Source organism: Equus caballus, chromosome 10 (genome assembly GCF_041296265.1).
Source record: "Equus caballus isolate H_3958 breed thoroughbred chromosome 10, TB-T2T, whole genome shotgun sequence".
Taxonomy (NCBI): Eukaryota; Metazoa; Chordata; class Mammalia; order Perissodactyla; family Equidae; genus Equus; species Equus caballus.
The window spans coordinates 88235966-88260219 of NC_091693.1; the positions used below are offsets into that span (position 1 = coordinate 88235966).

General features: G+C 39.1%; 1 protein-coding gene and 1 long non-coding RNA gene across 5 annotated transcripts in view; one reads left to right on the forward strand and one right to left on the reverse strand.

The window, feature by feature from the left end:
• HBS1L (HBS1 like translational GTPase) overlaps positions 1 to 13627 on the reverse strand; it is a 78365-nt gene extending 64738 nt beyond the window's left edge. For 3 of the 4 annotated variants that reach the window (XM_023651137.2, XM_070225496.1, XM_023651139.2), the window contains exons 1-3: positions 13438 to 13579; positions 10030 to 10095; positions 2323 to 2451 (exon numbers count right to left, since the gene is read on the reverse strand). In XM_023651137.2, the coding sequence (XP_023506905.2) occupies positions 2323 to 2451; positions 10030 to 10095; positions 13438 to 13480 (238 nt within the window). In that variant the 5' untranslated portion in view covers positions 13481 to 13579. Of the gene's footprint in view, positions 1 to 2322; positions 2452 to 10029; positions 10096 to 13437 lie in introns of all 4 variants that reach the window. The other variant, XM_014735445.3, reaches the window with a different exon arrangement.
• A 32-nt stretch (positions 13628 to 13659) lies between these two features.
• LOC138916014 (uncharacterized) lies at positions 13660 to 24017 on the forward strand. The gene is made up of 2 exons (XR_011422644.1): positions 13660 to 13960; positions 21189 to 24017. It is a non-coding gene; the product is annotated as an uncharacterized lncRNA (long non-coding RNA).
• The last annotated feature ends 237 nt before the right edge of the window (positions 24018 to 24254 follow it).

Here is a 24254-nt window from a genome sequence, read left to right on the forward strand (position 1 = left end):
CCAGCCAACTAAAATCATCCTTACTAACTCCTCAAAAATGGGCAAGATAAACTTAATATAAAAATGACATAAAAATAAGGAACTCCAGTAGATTGAGAATGGACATTCATTTTAAAAATAAAAAATTTAAATCTGAAAGTATAAAATCTTTAAGGATTTTTATTTTCTGATGACATTACTCTAAAAAGTAATTACTAATATTCATAATGATGTAAATTCCACAAAAGCAGAGGTTTTATATCCCTAGATCCTAAAATAGTACCTGGTACCCAGAGGCCACTGAATAAAAATGGATGAACATATTCATTTATATTTGTATAGCACTGGGCAATTTTCGAAATACTTAAGAGATATATACATATCTTTTGTAATCCTCACAATACTTCTATGACCCAGGGCTATCAAGCAAACTCTAATTCATAAAGCTAAGATGACAGAAAATCCTGGCACCTTTAAGTGAATGGTAATCAAAACAGAACGCAGGTCTTCCGTGCTCCATGAAACCATTTCACAGAATGCAATTATATTACATTTTACATGTTTACATGTTGAATAAGGAATCTACTAGCAATCCCTTCCTTTAAAAAAAAAGTATTTGATACTTTTCTCTTTGCTTTTTTAATTATTAAAAATAAATTCCTCAAATATATGGGTAATTCTGCTTTGCTTGAGTACAAGATTAACTTTAGGCTAGTAAGTTACACTTGGAAAAGTATACCTATTTCATAAAAACATGAATTCCTGAAACTGGAGAACAGTTAGTATAGCTAGCCTTAGGGCCCTTCTTATTAATTACAGCAACTATTTTCTACACATACACAATGAGTAGAGATATGGAGTCAGGCTGTCTTGGTTCGTATCCTAATGTCACTTACTACCGGGTGCAACCTCGGCCAAGTTACTTCTCTGTGTCTCATTTTCCTACCCTGTAAGATGAGGACAGTAACTGGTTTACCTCCTAAGGTTCTTATGAAGATTAAGTATGTTAATACCTGAACAGCACTGAGAACAGTCCCTGGAAAGCATTTAGTAAAGGTTAGCCACAATCATCATTATTGTTATCAGGCAATTACCTACACATCAGGTAGAAATGATCAACTTTCATTCTCAAACTTACCTGAATTTCAAACCTCCATAATCATTCTGAGAAAGAGCAGAAAGAGTAGAAGACCTCTACTCTATTCCTATCCTCTCACCCCACAATGACAACTGTGACACTTTCTTTAAAACTACAATCAAATGCTATGGAGTTTACACAGCACCTCCTTTACAAACTTTACCCAGACTGTCAAATGTATTTTGAGAGTTGATAAAGAAATTTTTTAAATCTTTATCTGTTTTTTCCCTTTCTACTTTCTAATTTTGTATATTTGTGCTTTCTCTCCATTGTTCTTGATTTGGTTAGTAGCTGATATATATCTTACTAATTTATTCAAAGATCAGCTCTCATATTTATACATTTCCTCTTTCTGTTTTCAAATTAACTGTTACAAATTTTCAATTTAAAAATGTTTATAGAACAAAGCCACACTCCAAAGAAAGAGCAAATCGGCTCAGCCCTGCTCACTACCAACAGGTGGCATTAATGTTACACGGGCCATTTTAGTTCTGCCACATTGTTCACCAATCTATGGCTTGAGTGACAGATCCACACTACTGCCATACTGTGCTGGCAACCCACATGCAAAATGGAGGAAGACTGGCACAGATATTAGCTCAGGGCCAACCTCCCTCAGCAAATTAAAAAAAAAAAAAAAAAAGACCAAAGCCAAAATATAAATATCTTTGTTAAAATTTTTAACCAAAGTGAAAAGAAGCAAACTCAGAACGAACGTCATTACCATTTACAAGTTTTATCTTGAAATTTAATTTCCACAGATAAGACCAATCAGGACTTGTATAGTGTTACTTTGGATTGAAAAGAAACTTTTTTTAAACCCAGCCTTTTGGAACCTAACATTTTGCAAGGAAATGAGCTTCTGTAATCTAATCATAAGCTCCACATAGAGCTTATGAAAAAATAAATATTGCTAAAAGAACAAAAACACTCAAGCTTCTCTCCTAAGGAGATGAATAATGGGAGAGTTCAATCAAAAACTCCAGCTACTAAATAACAGCCAATCAACTTTTCAACTATACAGTTAACCATGCACTCCTCACAAAACACACTTAATAAATGTAAATTTTCCTTGAAGAAACGATACGTTTGTACCAGTACTACCCAGAATCACTATTATGAACAATCATCATAAAACCAACACCTTCAAATATATTAATTACTAGTCATTCTCAGGAAACACAGATATAGTATGTTTTCTATACCTTGATCAACTCCACTTAGCTGACGGTTCAACAGTGCACTGGAGGGCTCTTTCAGGTCCTCATAATCATATTCTTCCACCGGCTCACCAACTGAAGGGCTGTCGCGTCGTGAGTATATAAACTGAGCAGCTAGAATATAAAATGATTCAAAAACGCTAGAGTACAGCCATGTCCCATTAACTATTCTTTTCACAAAAATTACAGTAAAAATTAAAGATTCTGACGTACCACATACAGTCATTTACCCACATTCTATAATAATGGATGAAAACAAAAACAAAGACAAAATATATCATACCTCAAATTCTGCTCAAACGCCCTAACTATTCATCAGCCTCGTATAATCGTCTTCCTTACTTTCCTCCTTTTCCAAATCCATTCCACCGAGCTTACTTTCTCCGAAGTTTTCAAAGACTACCTTTCCTAATATCTCATCCTTGCCTGCTACTCGGTCTTTCCTGAAATTTTCTCTTCTTTCGTACACGTATTTCAAACTTATCAAACTTGCTTATTTTCATAATTAAATAGACTAGGTTAATTTTCACTTTCCAAGAATTGCTAATTTTGCCTGAATCCAGGAGTCAACCAAAATCATAGGCTTTTTTTTTTTTTTTTAAGGAATAGCCCTGAGATAACATCTGCTGCCAATCCTCCTCTTTTTTGCTGAGGAAGACTGGCCCTGAGCTAACATCTGTGCCCATCTTCCTCTACTTTTTCATGTGTGGGATGCCTATCACAGCATGGCTTGCCAAGCTGTGCCATGTCTACAACCAGGATCCGAAGCAGCAAACCCCAGGCCACCAGAGCAGAACGTGTGAACTTAAACCACTGCGCCACCGGGCCGGCCCAGGCTTTAACTTTTGAACCACTCGTACTTTAAATCATACACTGACACTGTGTACTAGTGCCATCATATACCTAACTTTGACTTTCAGACATCAGCCCGTGTTACTCTGCAGTACTGGCACTGTCACCACTCAATACATAACTGAGTACTGTATATTTCATTAAAAGGAGGAAAGACAAAACACCAAACTGCCAATATATGCCTGAGTCTCATCTACAAAATACAAGTGGCAAAAAAAATAAGCACACATGCCCAAAGTGTTGACTCTTTTGCCTCAAGTGGATGCCCACTGAAGTCAATTTCTGAAGACTGTGTTCAATTGTGAAGGAATAAAATTAAAGAATAAATTAAGAAGGATAGAACTATCAATACAGTATTTTAAAGGCAAGGTGTTATTAGGGATTAAATGTTATTTAGCTTTGTGGAAGAGCACGTAACATGTTAAGTCTATCACTTAGCGTTCCCACATTTAACTTTTGTGCATGTTTTCAGGAAGGCACTACCTATGAAAGTAAGGGGAACTAACTACACTCAAAGTTTATAGATAATGCATATACAGACAATAGATAATACCACGGCTTATGTGTAACACTGTGTAACACCTGTACTCAGAAGGCCAGGCATAAGTGCTATGCATTCACAGTATAAATCAATGAGGGCCTTACAGATTAGCAGGGAAGGCAAAGAAGAAAAACCTACTGATGTATTTTAAAAGCCAAATGAGTATTACAGACTATAAGCACTGCAGAAACGTAGAAGATCTAGTAATCACTGATGACAGGAGCAGCTATAATAAAGGAGGTAAGACGTCACAAAAACTGACAAGTGGAGGACACCTTGGACAAGAAGAGAATGAGAGAAATACACAGCAGCTGAGAGAACTCAATGTATTCTGCTATGATGCATGTGTCCTTAACACAAACTAGCTCATACCAAACAGTAAATAGGGAATGATCAGGGTGTAACATTCAAGTTGCTTTTGCTTTATGAGATTTTCCCCCAACACTTCAATGATTTGCATAATAGCAGCAGGTACAAAGTCCAATAACACCAACCACAGACTATTATACTGTAATTACAGTGTAATGCCAGATAGCCTCACATTCTTCCTCTTGGCTCAGTCTGGCCACATGTCCTGTTTTGTGCCTGCTTACTGCTTGGCTCTGCACAATCTATGAGTATTTTGCCTTTGCAACATTACTCATTAGTTTCAACTCTTTCTTACACCTCTATCAAGCTTTTACCGTTTTTTATTGTAAAGTCGTATATTTACTGGAATATTTCTTAATCAGAAAGTTAATGTATCTTTCCAAATGTGCGAGCATTTTTTTTTTTTGAGGAAGATTAGCCCTGAGCTAACATCTGCTGCCAATGCTCCTCTTTTTGCTGAGGAAGACTGGCCCTGAGCTAACATCCATGCCCATCTTCCTCTACTTTATATGTGGGATGTCTGCCGAATCAGCCGTTATCCGAACTGGCGAACCCCGGGCCGCCGAATCGGAACGTGCGCACTTAACCGCTGCACCACCGGGCCAGCCCCTGTGCAAGCATTTTCATTAAGATGATTACTGCTTTTTTTTTTAGTACTTTACAGGCTGAGCTGCAAAGATTATGTTTTGTATATATTCTTATTTCCCCCCCTCTGGTGCAAGAATTATATAAATTATTATAAAGTGAGCATGGCTAAAGAGCAGAAGAGACATCCTATTTCACAGATTCTCTAAGATGACCACTTTTATCACATTAAAATCCCAGAATGAGGGATGTGCCTTACAACCAATGGCATCTTAGCATTACGTAAAACTTTGACAGCCAATTTTTTTTAAGTGGTACGTGAAATAATGATATGTCTTACAATCCGTGGCATCTTAGATTTAATGAAATGTCTTAGTACTACAAACTATAACCTGGGCCATTTTGTGCCTGGTGATTACTGGTTATTACAAATTACTCTCCTGGCTGTAAAACACTACTGAGTTTAGGCTAAAAGCAACAAATAAACTTTCCCCAACTTCCCCTCATAGCTCTCAACTGTGAGGAAAAAATCTAAGACAAATCAAAAATCAAGTAAGACAAGAAATGAGACATTTTCCTCAATAATTTTGACTTAGGAAACATGGACAGAGAAGAGGAAGTTGTCAATGTCCAGACTTCTACTCTGCCTCCTAGGAGCTATTTTTCTGGGGGGGTTGCCTACCCCCTTACACACACAAATCCAACCGAGAAACCCATACTGTGGCTATTGTTTCGGAAATAGTGATGGCTGGATCTGCCAGGAGTTGGGAGGGAAATTCCCCAGGGAAAATAGCTACTGGGGGGAACAACGGTCCAAATCTTTGAAGTTGAAATGAAAGCCCAAAAGGCAACAAATATAATAAAAGGACTGAGAGAAAAGCAATGGAGAGAAAGTGCTATTCTCTTCTAAAAACTTAAATTACAAACTTTGATGGAAATGCTTTTTGAAAAATTGGACACTCATAGCGACTTTTAAAATTTAAGGCATTTTGACAAACATAAGAGTTCACAGAATTCAAAACCTGACTCCCAAAACTGCCTAAAACTGTTTCCTGAACACCTTAAAATAAAAATCATGGGGGCGCTCATTAAAAATGCAGCTTTCTAGACTTCTTCCCCTGGAGATTCTGACTCTGGTGCTGGGACAGGGCAGGCAAGCTGTACTTTTAAAATTACTCCCAGCTGACTGGCATCATCAGCGAAGGTCAGGAAACACCAGTAGGCCAGTCTCCACTCCATCTGCCCGACCTGTGGTCCACTTCGCGTATCTGCATCAGTTACTTCCTAAAATACTACCCCCTTACTCAAAAACCTTCAGTAAGCTGACACTATACACCTAAAACAACTGCCTTCCACTATTTGGCTCCTATTTCCCTTCCTGGCCCTCTTTCCTGCTGCTACTGCATTAACCGTGTGGGTCTTCCCAAACACACGTCGCTAACAGGCCACTGGTCAAGCACTGCTGCTTCCTCTCTCTAGGATGGCATTACTACTCCCCAATTCACCCGTCCCATCCCATCTCCTTCCAGAAGCCTTCCCAAACTCCTTTAGGCAGGACTATTTCTTTACCCACCATACTGTTGTGGCATGTGGCTTGAGGAAGACTTCTAACAAGCTGCCATACACCACACTAACTTATAAACTTATTAGAATAGTGTTTTTCTTACATGTTAATTGACGCTCAATAAAGATTTTGAGTTGAAGGATTACTACTGTTCAAGTGATCACACACAGAGGTCAGCAGACTGAGGTGGTTCTAATGCCTCGGTAGTAACTGGAAAACTAAGCCAGTCAATTCCTGTAAATGCCTCAGGATTAAGAACAAAGCTAATCAGAAAAAGCCAACTAAGCTTTCCCAAATAATGCAACCGCTTAAGCTACAGCCAATCAAATAATTTCCTTGCTTTCCTTCCGTGTATTCTCTATAAAAACCTTATCCCCAGCTCCTGACAATGGAGCACTCCTAACCACTTCCAGTTTGTACCTGCCTGATTCAAAATGTTTGCTCAAATAAACACTTAAAAATTTTAATATGACTCAGTTTATCTTTTAATACTTCTAACTGAATTAGCGGAAACAAAATTTGTAACTGTTGAAATAAAGTTTTATATATAGGCTCTTTTTGCTATCCCCAGCTCCTTGATGTATGCTCAATATTCGATATCAAAGTCAACCTTTCTAAAGGGAAAAAAAAAAAAAAGCTGTAACATTTAGAAATCACCTTTCCATCACAAAAATTGTGCTTAATACAGTTTGGGAAAAAAAAATACTCGTGCTGATCAATTTTAGAGAGAAATTCCCATTAATTGATAAAGTCACTCAATTATCAAAATCCATTAGACCATGAATATGACCATCTCTTCAATGACATTAGCTGCTTCTTTAAGAACAGAAAGTATCCTTCCAAAACTATTCAATTCTTACTAAAAATCACTTGGAAAATATACCACTAAAGAGGAAAAATAAGTCTCTGATCTGATATTACTGTTACTTTATGCACGTTCTGAAAATTTAAAAAACCCAAAACCATATGCTTTTGTTAAAAATACCAATTTGTCACAGAAGAAATTCAAAACCATTTAACTATCTCCTGCTTTGATAAAGTCAGTAGACTTCTTGGTGTGTACAAAAGTAACTCTCAGTCAGGTTTGTCATGGATGTGAACCACACACAGGACACACTCCAGAGCTGTGAGAGATACACGGAGACACTTTGACCTCAAGAAAGCGAGGCCATAAAGGCAAATCTCAGAAAAACACTCTCAGAATGCCATACCTTGCGTACTGTTAGCTCATTACTCAAGATTAAGCACGATTCATCCAGATAAGCCTCCATAAGTGAATGTGTTCACCTGCAATATTAAGATGCCTTTCAGTAGTCCCTCTCTCTATGAAGGTTTCCACTCTCGTGCAAGTAACATTCAACCAACTTCCAAGTCCTATAGACCTCAACTCCTATGATTATTTCTTGAATCTATTTCCAAACCCATGCCCCAGTGTCATAAACAAAGCAGGCATCAGCATACCCTGGAGGGCTTGTTAAAACAGGGTGGGGCCAAGAATTACTTTTCTAACAAATGCTCGAGTGATGCTAATGATACATGGACCACATTTTGAGAACACTGTCCTAAAATATCCTCATCTGCTCTAGATTAGTATAACAATCTCTAACTAATCTACCTGCATCCACCCAGGTGCCGCCTTCAATCCAGTCTCTACTATGCAGAAGAGATTTTTCAAAAACTCCAATCTAATTATCACACCTACATCATCTCAGTTTCATGGACAGGCTCTCTACTGCGCTGACAATGTGAGTGATGAGGTTAGTGCTACCAGACCTCACTTTGTCACCTAGTCCTCTGCGACAGTGAACTATAGGAACCCAAGAGGGTCAACCCATAAGGCATTTTTTAACACACTGCAAAATGGCAAGTGCCTGGGAGGTTCCCTGGAAAAAGTGAAATTTCCTTTATTCCTAATCCCTACAAAATGTGAGCTTTTGAATCCCTGAAAATAAGGAGCTTAGAAGGAATGCCGATTAAGCCAGCTCTCAGCTTCTGATCCAGCCTTCTTTATTCTGCTTTGTGATGCTGGGGTTGCAGTCTCTGCAAAGCACATATCTTCTTCGACAGCTAGCTCCCTTTTAGGATCAGCCAACAGGGAGAAGCTAAAGGGAGAATGGAAGGCCAGAGGAAGACAGATGCTCCTTTGCTTTTGGCTTCTTGTCTAGTCACAATCATCCCAGCAACACTTCACCTTGCAGAAGTAGCTTGTTCCAGCAACAGCAATTAATCAGCTTAGAATTTTTCCAAAACTCCTAGAACCAGCTTCACCATGCCCTGACCCACATCCCCTGGACATCATGACCAGCCAGCCAGCTAGAATTCCCTCTTCAAAAGGCTGAAGCCCAGCTTCAGAGGGTCCCTTCAGGGACATCAGTACCAGCCACATAGTGTCCCCCTCCTCAGAGGTCTGAGTCCCACGTCTGAACTTGAGAGGCAAAGCAACAGAGCAAAACCCTCTCATCACAGGTCTAAGTTCACGTCCAAGCAGCCCCAACAAGCTTCTAAAAGGTTGGTTTCAGCCTTGTCCCTTTGTTTTCTTAGGTGCTAAGGGTGCAGATCCTGCCTGAAGTTAATTCTTCCTTGATACTTGGGTTCAACTTTTTGCAGTTTTTGTTTTCTAATACTTGGTTAACAACTTTTTACGTTAAATTCTCTCTGGCAATATAACTGGAGTGACTTCTATCTCCTAACAGGATCCTGACTGGTAACAGTGTAACATTAAAGAGAGGAAAGGTCCTGATTGGTTATGGGCAAACATGGAAAATATAAATAAAGGGCTAGATACATTTCAGAGCAACAAATAACAAGAAAAAAGGTGACAGGAAGAGAAGAGGTGCTAAGACAACTTTTAGAACACCTATGCCTTTATAAAGAAAAAGGAATTCTACAAAGTCAGAAAGGACATATTTGGTCTCCAGAGACTAAAAGTGGGATTAAAGCATTAAAGACAGGGTGGACTCGGATGGAAAGGTTAATTATACTAAACCTTTAAACTTGTGAAAAATGAGTTGTATGAATAACATTTATGCTGTATCTAACTATATTTAATTGTACCCCATTTTATGGCACAATAAAATTTAGCAGGGCATCTTCACCAATTGTTTGCAGAGCAGGGTGAAATTTGAAGACAGATGTACTGTTAGAGAAATTAGTGAGAGAAAGTTTACACCAAAGACTCAGTCTTGCTGGAATAACATATGAATGTTTTTTTAATATGGCGGCAAAGAAGAAATTTTTTGGCAGATGAGACAGAAGATGAGGCTCTGATGTGGAATCCTACAGGAACTTGAACTCTAAATCACTCTGTGGCTCCATCAGAAGTCTAAACTACATGTATTTGGTTTATTTACCAAATTGTTTAACAGCAGATAAACTACTGTATGAAGAGAAGTCTATAACACTTCAATGTTTCCAGTATCCAAGAGATTCCTGGGAAAATTAACTGCTGTATGGCTTTAGAAGTTTTAGATTTTCATTATTGACTAAATTACAATTTCATTACAATTTAGATTAATTGCATGCTACAAAGAATACTGGAAAAGCCACAGTTTTCAGAATTTTCCTCAAACTGTTTAAAGCTAAATGATGGAATCAAAACTTTAAATTCTATTCATGGGTAAAGAAATTATTTTATACACCTTTAAAAGTTAACATATAATTATCTTTTTAAATGTTACATAGGATTACAGTCTTACAGAACACTCTAGTCCTAGGAGAGCAGTAACACTTAACATTTTTAAACATCCATATAATGGAAATTAAATTATTTTTTAAAATTCACCTGTTGATGGTGAAATACAATAGTCATCCTCTACAGACTGGCCATAGAGATCATCATCTTCAAAATCTAAAATAAAAACACAAGAGATAAATTCATTTACAAGTTCTTTTTATATTCTTAGTTGTTAATGAGAAAGCATCTGAATTCTCTCCAAAAGAAATTAAATTGTTCATCAAAATTAAAGGAACCTGGAATGCTACTTTTCAAAAAAATTCTAAACATTTTAGCCACAAAGTACGTATTTACTGACTTTATACATATAAAAGACATACACAGTTCTTCAGGTTTTTAAGCTGTGTTTTACTAAGTTTTCCAAGTTTTTACCTCATGTGATCAAAAAATAATAATCCCACAGACCACATATTTGAATTGTCTTTCCAGTGTAGGCAAAAATCTGAAATGAAATCCATTTTTTTCCATCGAATGTCCTCTACAACCCAAGAATTTATTTTTCATACAACTGACTAACACAAGGTATACAATCAGACAGGAAAGCAGTTTTTCTTCATGTGGAGCTACGTCATCTCTATAAAACCATCTTCTAACTCCTTGTGTGCACTCTGCTCAGGCTAAATGCCCTTTTTTCCCACTGACTAGAATGTGCTCTTTAACCAGATGTTCCTAAGGCAGTTTCCTTCTCCTAGTTAAGATTCTAGCTCAAACGACACCTATACGGAGATGCCTTCCCTGGGCCCTCTGGTTTGTAGAGCAGCAGGCCCCTGCCACTCAGTCTCCAGCACACTCCACTTGACTGGCTTCAAAGCCCTATACTTGTTTCACTCCTTGAGACTCTAAGCTCCTTCAAGGTAAGACTCTGTGTAGCCAACTACCTGGCACAAGGCTGGCACAAACTAACACGTTTTATTATAAATTAATGAATCAAACAATTTAAAACTAAAAACCCACAAAGAACATAAATATATTTACATAAACTTATTTATTCATTCAACACAACTAATACTATGCCAGGGACAATCACAGACATTTGGGGTACAATAGTGAGTGACAGGTACATTCCCACATCCCTACAAATCTCAAATGTAACCAGAACACAGATGAGAAAATGGGCAATTACAAAACCACATGACAAGTGTCCGACACGAGAAATAGAGAGCTATTGGAAACACACATATGAACAACAAAAACAGATAAGGGAGAGAGGTGAATAGGGAAAGATCCCCAGGAATATGATATTTTAAACAATCCCAAAAGATAGTTAGCTAGGTTTCTGAGGGTATTCAGGCTGCAGGAACAGCACATTCAAAGGCAGAGACCAAATGTTCAGGGCAAAGAAAAATTAGATAAATATTACTATTGGATAAAAATGTGCAACATTCAGTAAGTCATTAGATCACAATCCCGATTTAATAACAACTTAATAGCAAATAAATAAGCCTTTCACAAAAAAGCATTTTTAGATATTAAAGACAGCAAACTCTTTTTCACTAGGTCAGGTTTTCAATACTGAAACTGACCCTAAAGTACCACTATATAAAAAGATGAATTGTTTCCTGGGATTTTTGTAAAGTGGTTCTTTTCCTCAACAAAATCTTAAGAGTATTTACTGCATGAAAAGCATTGTGCCAGCTACTGGGGTAAACATAAACACAAAGCGCGGACTTGGCCTTCCCGGCACTTTCGCACTAGCCCCTGAGGTGGTCGTGCGGAGTTACCGCCAAACTAGAGAGGACAGCGCAACAGCTACACAGAAGAACCAACCGGTTTTGGAGCACAAACTCTAATGACGTTACATTACTTGTGAAAATTTTTAAATTATTGTTTTCAGAGTACAAGGGAAGGCCTAACTGGGAAGAAGAGAAATAAACCGGCCCCTTAAAATAAGTCTAACTTTCATAAGCAAGAAGAGGGGACGGACCTCCGATGCTATAGGAACACCTTGGTTATGATGTCATCAATTGTTCCCACCTGCCCCAGGGTTGCCAGGTTCCCGCAGACCAACCACCTCTTCTCCAGGAAGCCTTCCTTCACTAGAATCCTGCTCAAACTCCTCCAGCCCGTTCTGAGTAAGGTGTTCTCCCCTATGTGGTTCCCACCGCCCTGTGTGAGCACTTTCCGTAGCATCTTATACTCTCGTCGCCTGATACTCGTGTACCGCCCCCCTTAGACTCCCTCAAACATCTTACTGTCGGTCCCCAAAGCGCAGAACAGTACTCCAAGCACTCGGTTAATGAAGAATAAGCACTCAACTAACATTGGTTGAGAAAATGATAAATATTTATTCAAAAAATGAACAAGTAGTAATCAGGCCTCATCATGCTTTCTGTATCATACCTGCAAAAACACCTGCGGGCCTAAAGTCCTTTCTCAGGTAGCGGTAGTCCACGTGCAATACTCACATCCACCGCAATCCTTGGCGCAGCCTCCACGCTGAAGAGACACCGGGAACCTACCGTGTGCTGGGCTGACTGGATCCCAGTCTCCAAACGTAGCACAGGGTGCTGGCTACCCTCCAGTAGGGTTAGACCGCACTTATGTTCTAGAATAATCTGCCGGGAGTGTCGATAATGACCAACAACACATTAAGCACACTACATGCTCTGCACTCCTCTGCAGCACTCGTTCCCATCTGTCTACAACTTCAGTCTGTATGATGCTTGGCGATGCCTAGAATCATCCACTGCACAGAGACGTTGTGCTGGTCCTGAACATCCTGGCAAACTCCTAGAGAACATTCGTATACACATTTTTTCCTTTTATTTCATTTTCATAAACCACTTAAGTCCTTTTCGAACCCCGCTTCCTTCGAGTACCGTTTTGTTTCCATTTCAAAAGACACTGACGTCGAGAATGACCAACCCAGAACGGAGTATACCCCTCAGGATCATCTGATCGACTCACCTCTTGGGCCTTTTTAATATGTATCTTCTCTACCGTCTCCTAAGCTTCCAGCTTAGCTTGAAACTCAGAGAGAATAAGCTAAGCAGGTAGATCGAGCCAGGGCCTGCACCGAATACGTGTAAGCAAGCACACGAGACTTACACGTAGATCCAACACAGTGACAGCAGCACAGAGGCCCGCAACCCTTAAGTCAACCCGGGTCGCGCACACAGATAACATATGGCGCTTTGGAGGGGGTCGGGAGCCGCGCAGGAGGCGGGCCGGCGAGACCCGGCCGGAGGGGCGGGAGGGAGGAGGGACAAGGCCGCCACGCAGGGGCCCCGGCCCCGCCGCCCAACGTGCCCGCACGACGCCGGCGGCACGACACCCGCCCCAAAGGGCACCGACCCCCGCGGGCGGCGGCCCCGCGCCCCCACACGCAGGGGTCCCCGGCGCCCTCCAGCCTGGCCTCCCCTGCGCAGCCGCTTCCAGGGCCGAGGGGATACCAACGCGCTGGGAGCCCGGCCGGGACAGCGACAGGGACGCCCCTCGCAGGACCCTGCCCCCTACCTTCGTCGTAGTTATAGCCTCGGACATTCCGATGCCGGGCCATGGCGGCGGAGAAGGTGTTCGCCGCAGCCCCTGACGAAACACCCGCTCAGACACGGAGAACGCGCCAACTGCGGCCCGGGGGACACCTATCCGCCATCTTGGCTTCCGGCAGACTTCTGCGCCGAGCGCCTGCGCACGCGCGACGTCCGGTCTGCGCACGCGCGACGGCCACTTCTTCGCGTCATCCGGCGCCCTGGGGACGCACGCGCCCTCAGGACGCGCGAGGAGGTTGCGTTTCGGCGTGGCCCCGCCCACAGTCTGGTTGACTGACGGGAGTTTCAAAGGGGCGGGATTGCACCGCCCACAATTTGTGGGTTTGGAGCAAATTTAGGAGCGAGGATGGTCGACGGACTCCCGTGTTCTGGATTATTTTGCGAATTTGGTTTGTGATCATCTAGTGAAAAAGCTGACTGTGTGCTGAATAAGAGCAGGCACCTTGTCTTAGCCAACATTCTTTCATCCTTGAGGTCTGCTTAGGCACGTAAGCATTGACAAACCTGTGTACGTTTGTTTTAAGAATTAGTTCGAGCTTTAGAGGGGGAAAAAGGACTCTTTTTAAGTGGGTATAGATGGCTCAGTTGAGCATCTGGCTACAGTAGGTGCCCGTGCTTTCGTGATGCATCGTTTCGCGGATGCCCTCCAGTAAACGACCTCTGCCCTTGGCCCTGGAGACGACTATGGCAGCATCACAGAGAAGGATTCGTTGAGCATTCTGAACACGTGATCGTGTGTAACATCATAAGAGCATCATAGCTTTTTAGACGTAGCGCCAGCCTTAGACTGTAATGCTAAACGTTGATGATGCATGAATCTATGACCGACTGTTAAGTCCTCATTTCTTAGAACACAAAGTGAATGATGCTGTGTAAAACCAACCTCATTATCGTTCTAAACAAAGTACACAAGTTTTAGCTTGGGTTTTTGAAAGGGTGATGCTTCACACCAAAGGCAAATGTTAAATTCTAGAAATGAATTAGAAGCTTAATCGTCTTTTTTATTATCCATCGTAGAAATGATAATACAAATTCAATTCGTATTTTTAAATGTTTTGAAATGTAATTTATACATGTATTTGAATATGTCTGACTACCGACCGAATGTTTGCTCTTATCATTGCTGTTTAATGTAGCTCCAAGACAAAATTTTACACAAAAATAGTTGCTAATTTTACATAGCTTAAGTGTTTTCTTTATACAAGTTTACATAAGTTTTAGGTTGCAGCCCATTTCTTTCTCTGTAGAATGGAGATAGTAATAGTATCTAACTCATAAAGTTGTGAATAATAGATTAATTTATCCATGTAAGAGGATTTCACACAGATCTTAGTAGGTGATTTAAAATATTAGTTATAAAAATTCAAATGGCAGCTTCCAGCCTAACGTGATTGCCAATTACGAGTTTCAGTATAACTCACTGAGCTATAAAGTGGATGAGTTATAAGTGACCACGTAAACAAAATACCACAAGAACAATGAGGAAGAAAACATTACTTCTGCCTGAGGGATAGGATATGGCTTGCCTCTGGGTCATCAGTAATGCATTCCCTTAAAATTCTAAATATTTGAGAGCCCTAACTGCATCTCAAGCCATACAGCCTCAACAGCAAAGCCTTCACTAACTTCCTCAGAAAGTGTTAGGGATCTTATCCTCTGCCTCGGAGCTCTCTAGAAGGGATTGTAGGTTTTGTAAAATGGTTTGATGGAAAGTACCATGACTTTGAAGTCACACAAACCTGGGTTTCAGAACCAATTCTGCCACCTTCTGTTTGTTAATGTCTTTGGGCTCAATTTCTTCACCTGTAAAATGGATGTAAAAAGATATGTCTTCTGTTGTGTGAAAAGTAAATGAAGTGATGGATGTAAAAAAAGTAGCTGTTACATAATAGCTACCATAAGGGAGGAAAAATTCTCTACCCTCTTTAAGTTTCCGACTGGCTTGAAGAATTAAACCGACATAAGATGGATTAACAGGAGAAAAGCACATAACTTTAAATTTTTCTTCATATATGGGAGCCTTCACAAGAGAATGAAGACCCGAAGAAGTGACCAGAGTTGAAAGCTCTTATACCTTTTAGACAAAGAAATAATTTGTGAAGAATTCACAAGACACTGGGGTTTGGGCTATGGGTAGTAAATTGTGGGGAAGTGATTAGGAGGCATATGGGGTAGGGGACAAAACAAGTGGAGTATAAGGGTTATTTCAGTAAGTGTGTACAGATCCATTTCAGCATCAGTTCCCAGTCTCTGATGATAAGGTCGCTCTCTCCTGGTACACGTATGGCACCTTTCTCATGGGAAATCTTTTTTTCTTTTTTTTAAAGAATTTTAAAAGATTCTTTTTTTTAAAGATTGAGCTAACATCTGTTGCCAATCTTCTCTTTTTTCTTCCTCTTTTCCCCAAAGCCCCCCAGTACATAGTTGTATATTCTAGTTGTGAGTGCCTCTGGTTGTTCTATGTGGGAGCCGCCTCAGCATGGCCTGACAGCGGTGCCATGTCGGCGCCCAGGATCCGAACTGGTGAAACCCTGGGCCGCCGAAGTGGAGCACGAAGTTAACCACTCGGCCACGGGGCCAGCCTCTGTCACGGGAAATCTTATGGCCTGTTGTAGATAGAAAAAGGGAAGATCAAAGAGCCTTTCCTGAATCTGCTGTTTCTCAGCTTCCTTCAGCTCACAGTAATCCATCTGATATTTGAGGGGACATGCTCTGAACTCCGGGAGTACTCCATAGATGTTAGTTGTCTACGCCACTAATCGGAAAGCTTTACCTTTGTTTCTCCAGCACTCTAATGTCTGGCACTTTGAATGTTTGCTGAATGAATTGACAAATTAAAAAAGATAAATGTAGTTTCTTGCTATGAGATATTTAACAAATGCCATAAACAATTATGCCGGTAATTAATTTTTATATCAATTTGTAACAATTATAAATGAAAGTAGCATAAGTACATTACTGAAAAGTTTTAACACCTTTATTGAGGAATCATTGAAACAGTAAACTACATGTATTTAAAGTATACAATTTGACACGTTTTGCCAGTGAAACTATCAGCCCAATCAAGACAATGAACATAGCTACATTCCCAGAAGTTTCCTTAGGTATCTTTAGAATCTCTTCCTCCTGCCCCTCACTGTCTCCTCATCCTGGCTCCAGGCAACAACAGATCACCTTTCTGCCACTGTAGATTAGTTTGTATTTTCTAAACTTTTATAGACAGGAAGTTGTATAGTATGTCTTCTTTTTTATCTGGCTTCATTCACTCAGGATAATAATTTTGGTATTCATACTTATAGGTGCTTGAATCAATAGTTGATTCCTTTTTACTGCAGAGAAGAATTCCTTTATGTAGATATAATCACAATTTATTTTCCATTCAGCTATTGATAGATATTTGAGTTGTTTTCAATTTTAGCTACTACAAATAAAGTTGCTATGATTATTCACATACAACTCTTTGTATGGACATAAACTTTGATTTCTTCTGGGTAAGTACCTAGGAGTGGAATGGCCAGAAGATATGATAGCTTATCTTTAGCTTTTTAAAAAGCTGTGAAACTGTTTCCCGAGGTGGTTGTAAATTTTATGTTCCCACTGTCAGTGTACTTCCGTCTTCACATCCTCACCATCTCTTGCTGTGGTCTAAGGATATTGTGCTTATTTGACATTTCTATATCCTTTTTGGTGAAGTATCTAAATCCTTCTGTCACTTTTTAACGGGGTATTTATTTTCTTGTTTTTTACTTTGGAGAGTTCTTTTTAAATTCTGAGTACAATTTCTTTATCTGACATATTTTGGAAATATTTCTCCCAGTGTGTAACTGGTTTTTTCATTTTCTTAATAGTGTCTTTCAAATAGCAGAAGTTTTCAGTTTTCATGAAGTCCAATTTATCAATTTTTTTTAAATAATGGATTCTGCTATTGATTTTGCAGCTAAGAAATCTTTGCCTAATCCAATGTCACAAAAATTTTCTACTATTTTTTAAGTAAATTTTACAGTGTTGGGTTTTACATTTAGATTTATGATCCATTTTCATTTGATTTTTGTATGTGGTGTAATGTTTGGATCAAAGTTCATTTTTTACATATGTATATTCAATTGTTCTAGCACCATTGTTGAGAAGAATGTCCTTTCTCTACTAATTGCATCTGTATCTTTATAAAATATCAGCTATCCATATGTGTGTGGTCTGTTTCTGGACTCTCCATTCTGTTTCATTGATCTTTTGCTCTATTGATCTAACCTGACACCAATACCATGCTGTCATGATTGTTGTATCTTCATAAATCTTAAAATCAGGTAATGTTAATCCTCCAACTTTGTTCTTCTTTTGCAAAGTTATCGTAGCTATTTTAGGTCCCTGGCATTTCCATTTGAATTTTAAAATGAGATTATCAATTACTTCAAATAGTCCTACTGGGAGTTTGACAGGTATTGTGTTGACTCTATAAATAATTTTTGGGAAAATTGATGTTTTAACATTCTACAAACATGCAATCTTTCAACAAATGCACATCATATGTCTCTCCATTTATTCAGGACTTCTTTAATTTCTCTTAGTAATGCTTTCTAGTTTTCAGTGATGGTCTTGCACAACTTCTGAAGTTTTAATTCTAATTATTCCATATATTTTTTATTCCACTGTAAATATTTTTAAAATTTCAAAGTAGCATTATATAAACTATTAAAAGTAATAAGTTAGGGGCCGGCCCCGTGGCTGAGTGGTTAAGTTCGCGCGCTCCGCTTCGGCGGCCCAGGGTTTCGCCAGTTCAAATCCTGGGCGCGGACTTGGCACCACTCATCAGGTCACGCTGAGGCGGTGTCCCACATGCCACGACTAGATGGACCCACAACTAAAAATACACAACTATGAACCAGGGGGCTTTGGGAGTAAAAGGGAAAATAAAATCTTTAAAAAAAAAAAGTAATAAGTTAATTAACGCCATCAACACAAAATATTGTACTTGTATATAATAGGAACAAACAGTAGGAAAATAAAAACTAAAAATTAATTAGCTATGTTAGTGTAAAAAATATCATCAAATATCTCAGATAACTATAAGGAAAGATGTATATGCCCTAAACTGAAATTAGAAAACATTGCTGAGAAAAATAAAGAAAATCACATTAAATGAAAAGATATACCATGTTCATGGATTAAAGAGTCACTATTATTAAGTTAAATTAAAGAGATGTCAATTCTTCCCAAATTAATCTGTATTCAGTGTTGTCCTTCTCAAACCCTAGCAGTTTTTTGTTGGAAATTGACAGTCAGATTCTGTAATTTAAATGGAGATGCAAAGATTCTACAATAGCCAAGGCCATATCAAAGAAGAATCAAGTTGGAAGATTTGCACTATCACTACGACGTGCTTTAATGCCATAGTAAGACAGTGTGATGTGGATACAAGGGTGACAAATAGACTGTTGAAATACTATGGAGAGTTCAGAAGCAGATCCACCCATATGTGATCATCTAGTTTGCAACTCGGGCACCACTGCAGTTCAGGAGGAGAGAGGATGGGCTTGTCACAAAATTGTTTGGGGGCTGGCCCTGCAGCCAAGTGGTTAAAGTTCTGTGTGCTCTGCATTGGCAGCCCAGGTTCACGTGTTTCAGAGCCTGAGCATGGACCTACTCCACTCATCAGCCATGCTGTGGAGGCATCCTACAGACAAAATAGAGGAAGATTGGCACAGATGTTAGCTCAGGCCTAGTCTTCCTCAAGCAAAAAAAGAAGAATATTGGCAACAGATGTTAGCTAAGGGGGAATCTTCCTCACTGAAAAATAAATGAATAAATAAATTGTTCAATCACAAATCTAGAAAAAAAAATAAGAAAATATCTGTGTGAGTGTGAGGTGGGCAAAGATTTTTAATCAGAGCACAGAAAGCACTAACCATCAAAAAAAGATTCATAAACTGAACCGTATTAAAATTAAGAACCTCTGTAATAAGGCTGTATTGTGTATTTGAAAGTTAGATCTTAGAAAAATCTAAGAGTAGATGTTAAAACTTCTCAACAAGAAAACAAAGTTGTAACTATGTGCAGTGATGGATGTTAAGTAGACTTATTTTGGTGATCTTTTTTGCAATATACACAAATATCAAGTCATTATGTTGTACACCTGAAACTAATATAGTATTATATGTCAATTATATCTCAATAAAAAAGTAAGAACTTCTGTTCATCAAAAGACAGCATTAAGAAAGTAAGAGGCAAAGTACAGCCCGGGAAAAGATATTTTCAGCACACGTCTCACAAAGAACTCATATCTAGAACATGAAAAGAAACCTACTCACCTCCCCCAAATATTTACCCTGAAAAACCCCAGTTTAAAAATGAGTAAAATCCCAAACAGGCACTTCACAAAAAAGAATATCCATCTGGGCATTAAGCATTTGAAAAGGGCCCCGACATCATTAATCATCAAAAAAAAAATGCAAATAAAATAATTAAGGGTATACCCTCACCAGAATGATTGAAATTAAAAGGACTAACAATAGTGAAGAGTTGGCAAGGATATGGCGCAACTGGAAGTTTCATACAGATCTGGTGCAAATTGGTATGACCATTTTGAGAAACTTTTGTCAGGACCTCCAAATACTGAACGTGTCTGCCCTGTGACCCAGGAACGCCGCTCCTAAATGCATCCCCAACCAAAGCTAGTTCTTGTGCACAAGAATGTTTATAGCAACACTATTCATAATAGGCCCCAAATGCAAGCAAACCAAGTGTTTATCAACAGCCAAAGAGATGATACGTTGCGACACATCCTTTAGTAGGAAAGTACATAGCACTGAAAAACGGCAAGGGAGGTTTTATACACATGTAAAAATTTTATTTTGCTGTGTATTTAAGATTTTTGCACCTTGCAGTATATAAGTTATACCTCAATAAAAAACAAAGTAAAAAGAAAAATGGGGAAAAAATCCATCCATGAAGTTTTCAAACTATCTTTGGATATGGAAGAAAAAATATATATATGTAGTTTTCAAATGTTTTCTTTATGCCCTCGTAGTGTCCTGTTGCAAAGACATAAATAAAAACTAAGGACTTTGATATATCTAGGTTAGAATGCATTCAGCAATATGTCAATATTTCCCGGAGTACAATCTGTTTTCTGTTTTCTAGTCTAAACTAAACAGTTACTGATCCATTTGGACTTAAATTAAAATTTTTCTGTCCTTGCTCAAACAGTACTACTCTTAGCAGCTACTTAAATACTCATAGGAGTTTTGGTGAATAAATTATGGTGACTTCTGTACTCCATAATTCTTAAAAAGACATAAAGTAATTGATCTTAATCATTAAGAAAGGAGGAGTGGGAGGGAGGAGGATAGTTGTAATTGTGACATTAGACACATCTTATAAGAAAAGTTCTAGAGTTTTCTAATTAAATGCCTAGGAAAGTATGGCCTATACTACAAATTATAAAATGACATAGGTGTCTAGAAGGATCCTTTTGGGGTCTTTTGCAGTTCGGTGATTGTGATTATGTGTTAATAACTTTAATCTATTCATCCTGATTATTGTTACCAAATATCTGTAAAATCCACAAACAGATGACAATTTTCTTGCTGAAAATTAGATCTGTAACCCTCTGTCTGACCTAATGATATTCTTACCCTCCTCTATGGAATTTCCCCTGACTTTCCTCACATATTATTCATTTTTTTTCTTCTTCTTTCTTTCTTTCTTTCTTTTTTTAAGGCAGAAATTTAGCTGAAAATTGGCAAGATCCAGTGAACAGGTCCTTCATCAAGACAAAGCTTTGCCCCCAAAGGGCTTGAGGCCGCCTGGGGATTCCATGTTTGACAGAAGCTTTGACAGCAGAACTAAACAAACAAGAAGGTATTCAGGGACGCTGAAACCGGTCTTCAAAGAAGATTCAGCCGGTGATTTTTAGTTTCTGTTTAGTATTAGAGAGCTTAATGCAGCACATATCAAAACCTTGGAAGGGCGATGGTAGGTCATGAACTTCACGGGGCAGAATGATCCCCTAGAAGAAGAAAATAGAAGTCAAAGAGTTCTGTCTTTAGATATGAACTACTAAGTGGGGAATGCCAGCAAAGCAGTGACACCAGGGCCAAAGCTTCTTCCTCCGCAGGTGGTTTTTTCCTACCACCAACCCTGGGCTATCTGGATGTCAAGCACTTTATGATGAAACATGATAATAAACATGGTTCAGGAGTTCTTTATAAGACTTGCTTTTCAAAGGTTCATGTTGTTCTAAATGTTCTAGTCAAAATTAATCCTCCAGTTCAAAATGCTTCAGTGGGGCCACATTACTTAGGAAATAAGTCCAAATCCTTAGAAAGACACAGGAGTCGGTTGTGATATCACTGCTGCCTGCTTTCCCACCTCACCTGCCACCACTCCACCACGCTACCTGAGGCACTCTATGCCACAGCCCCTACTCTTAGGGTTTCAACTTCACCCATGCTCTTCCTGCCCCAGGACATTTGCACATACTATTCCTTCTGCCTAGAATGTCCTTTTATCTTCACGCCCTCCTATATTACTCAGAAGAGCCCCAACAGCATTACGCGTTCTGTGACAGCTTCCTTGACTCTAACAGAATAAGCCCCTACTCTGTGTCCTCAGGGTACCCTGTTTGTCTCTGCTATAACGCATATTAATAATATTCCAATTGTCTGTATCTGCTTCTCTCCACCTCCACCTCCCCAACTAGACATAAATTCCATAAAAGCAGGACACTCTTTAGTTTATCTGGTATCTCCACCATCCATGGTGTGGCTAGTACACTACCGAAATAAATAATATGCGTTTTGTTGAATAATTGTTGAATAAATTCATAACATGGAAAATAAGTATATTTGTGAGGTAGAAGAACTTCATGGCTTTCAAGACATCAGTATTAATAGGATTCTGGAGAAAGAAACTCAGGGGATGAGAGAGTAGGTAGTGTGGAAATAAAGGCTGTGCATAGAATTTCTAGATTACAATCTTTTTTATATGCACTCGAAAGAAATGAAACACACTTTTACACAGAAGCTTGTACACAAATGTTCATGGCAGCGTTATAATAGTCAAAAGGTAGGAACAGCTGAAATGTCCATTAACTGATGAATGGACAAATAGAATGTGGTATATTCGTAAAGTAGAATATCATTCAATGACAAAAATGAATGAAGTACTGATAATATGCTATGACATGGATGAACCCTGGTAACATGATGCTAAGTGAAAGAAACTAATCACAAAAAAAACACATATTGCACGATTTCATCATACAAAATGTCCAGCACAGGCAGATCTATAGAGACGGAGAGTAGACTAGCGGTTGCCTAGGGAAGTTGGGGGCAAATGGGTAAGGACTGCTAATGGGCAGGGGTTTTTAAGGGGTGATGGAAATGTTCTAAAAATCCTGTATGTACTCCTGTACATATACCAAACTTTGTAAATATACCAAAAACCACTTTAAAAATTGTACACTTTAAGTGGCGAATTGTGTAGTATGTTAATCATATATGAATACAGCTGTTGTTTTTAAAGTCTCTTTCTGTGAAATCTGACCATCTCTCAGATAAATATGCAGTCAATTTAAAGGTCAGAGGATTTGAATGTCTGAATTCACAAAAGTGCCTAGAACAGCTGCTCACCCAGAGGAAGCACTCCGATGGCATTCTCACTCCCCCCGGGCCAAGCTGACTTCTGCTGCAGCAGGACCAAGCCCGACTGGTCCTTGAATGTTGTGTTGGGCCCTGCTGAGATGTGGTTGGTCTGGCTGGTGCCTTGGTGCTGACATCCACCACGGATGCCCTTAAACTTGACCCACCGCCCCCATGAGGCCTTCGCATCTCAAGAAATCAGAGCACAGCCTCCAGTCTTCCTGAGTTTACCCAACATATCTACAAATCTTTAACACAACAGCTCCCACCAGGTTGAAGAGAACCATCCTTTTTGAACATAGATTTCTGATTTTAAACTCTGGAGTGTTAAGTGTTCTCCCAAACTTGTTGCCATATGAACATTTTAGTGAAGATTATTATCATAATATACAGATTCTTTGTGTGTACGGGCTGAGTTTGAAAGGACACATGAAATCATAAAGTTCGCAGGAGAGATGGAGGAAGTCTAGAGGATATTCCCATTTTAATGTGTTTTTATTATGTGATGGAATTATTGTTTTAATTACTAGTAAAATAGAGATAGCTAACATTATTAAGCACCTGCCATATTTTAGGTATTGCAACACGTGCTTTAAAAGCATTTGTTTCATTTTTTTTCTTTGCAACCCCCTTGTTAAGTAGTTTGGCACCTACTTATTACGTCAAATAGTTTATTTCAAAGTGACTGATAAATGTGTAGTTGAGACTTAATTGAAATCATTCATCTCTAACTGCCGTTTATTGGGCTTTTCTTTACTTTGTTTTCTTTGTATTGTTTATATATTTAGGATTCTAGTACAAAAATTTTAGTGCTAAGGAAATAGCTCAAACTTAATTACATTATAAGCATTTCTGTATCCCAAACAAGGAGGAGTCCCTCAAAAAATGAAAGATATGGCAAAACCCATATACTAATCTTGAGTATTTTTGTGAAAAGTATTGTTGTGCTCGTAATGACTCTCACCGAGTTCTTCACAGTAGGATAAGCACAGCAGTGTCAGCTGCCATGATTAAGACCTGTCGGCTCCTGGAGCTGCCTTCCAGCCGTTGCGAGTCTACCCAATCAAGTCACTGGTTTAGCTGTGATGAGTTTTAACAAACCACATTGTAGGTGCTTAATAAAGCATGGTAAATGAATGATTTC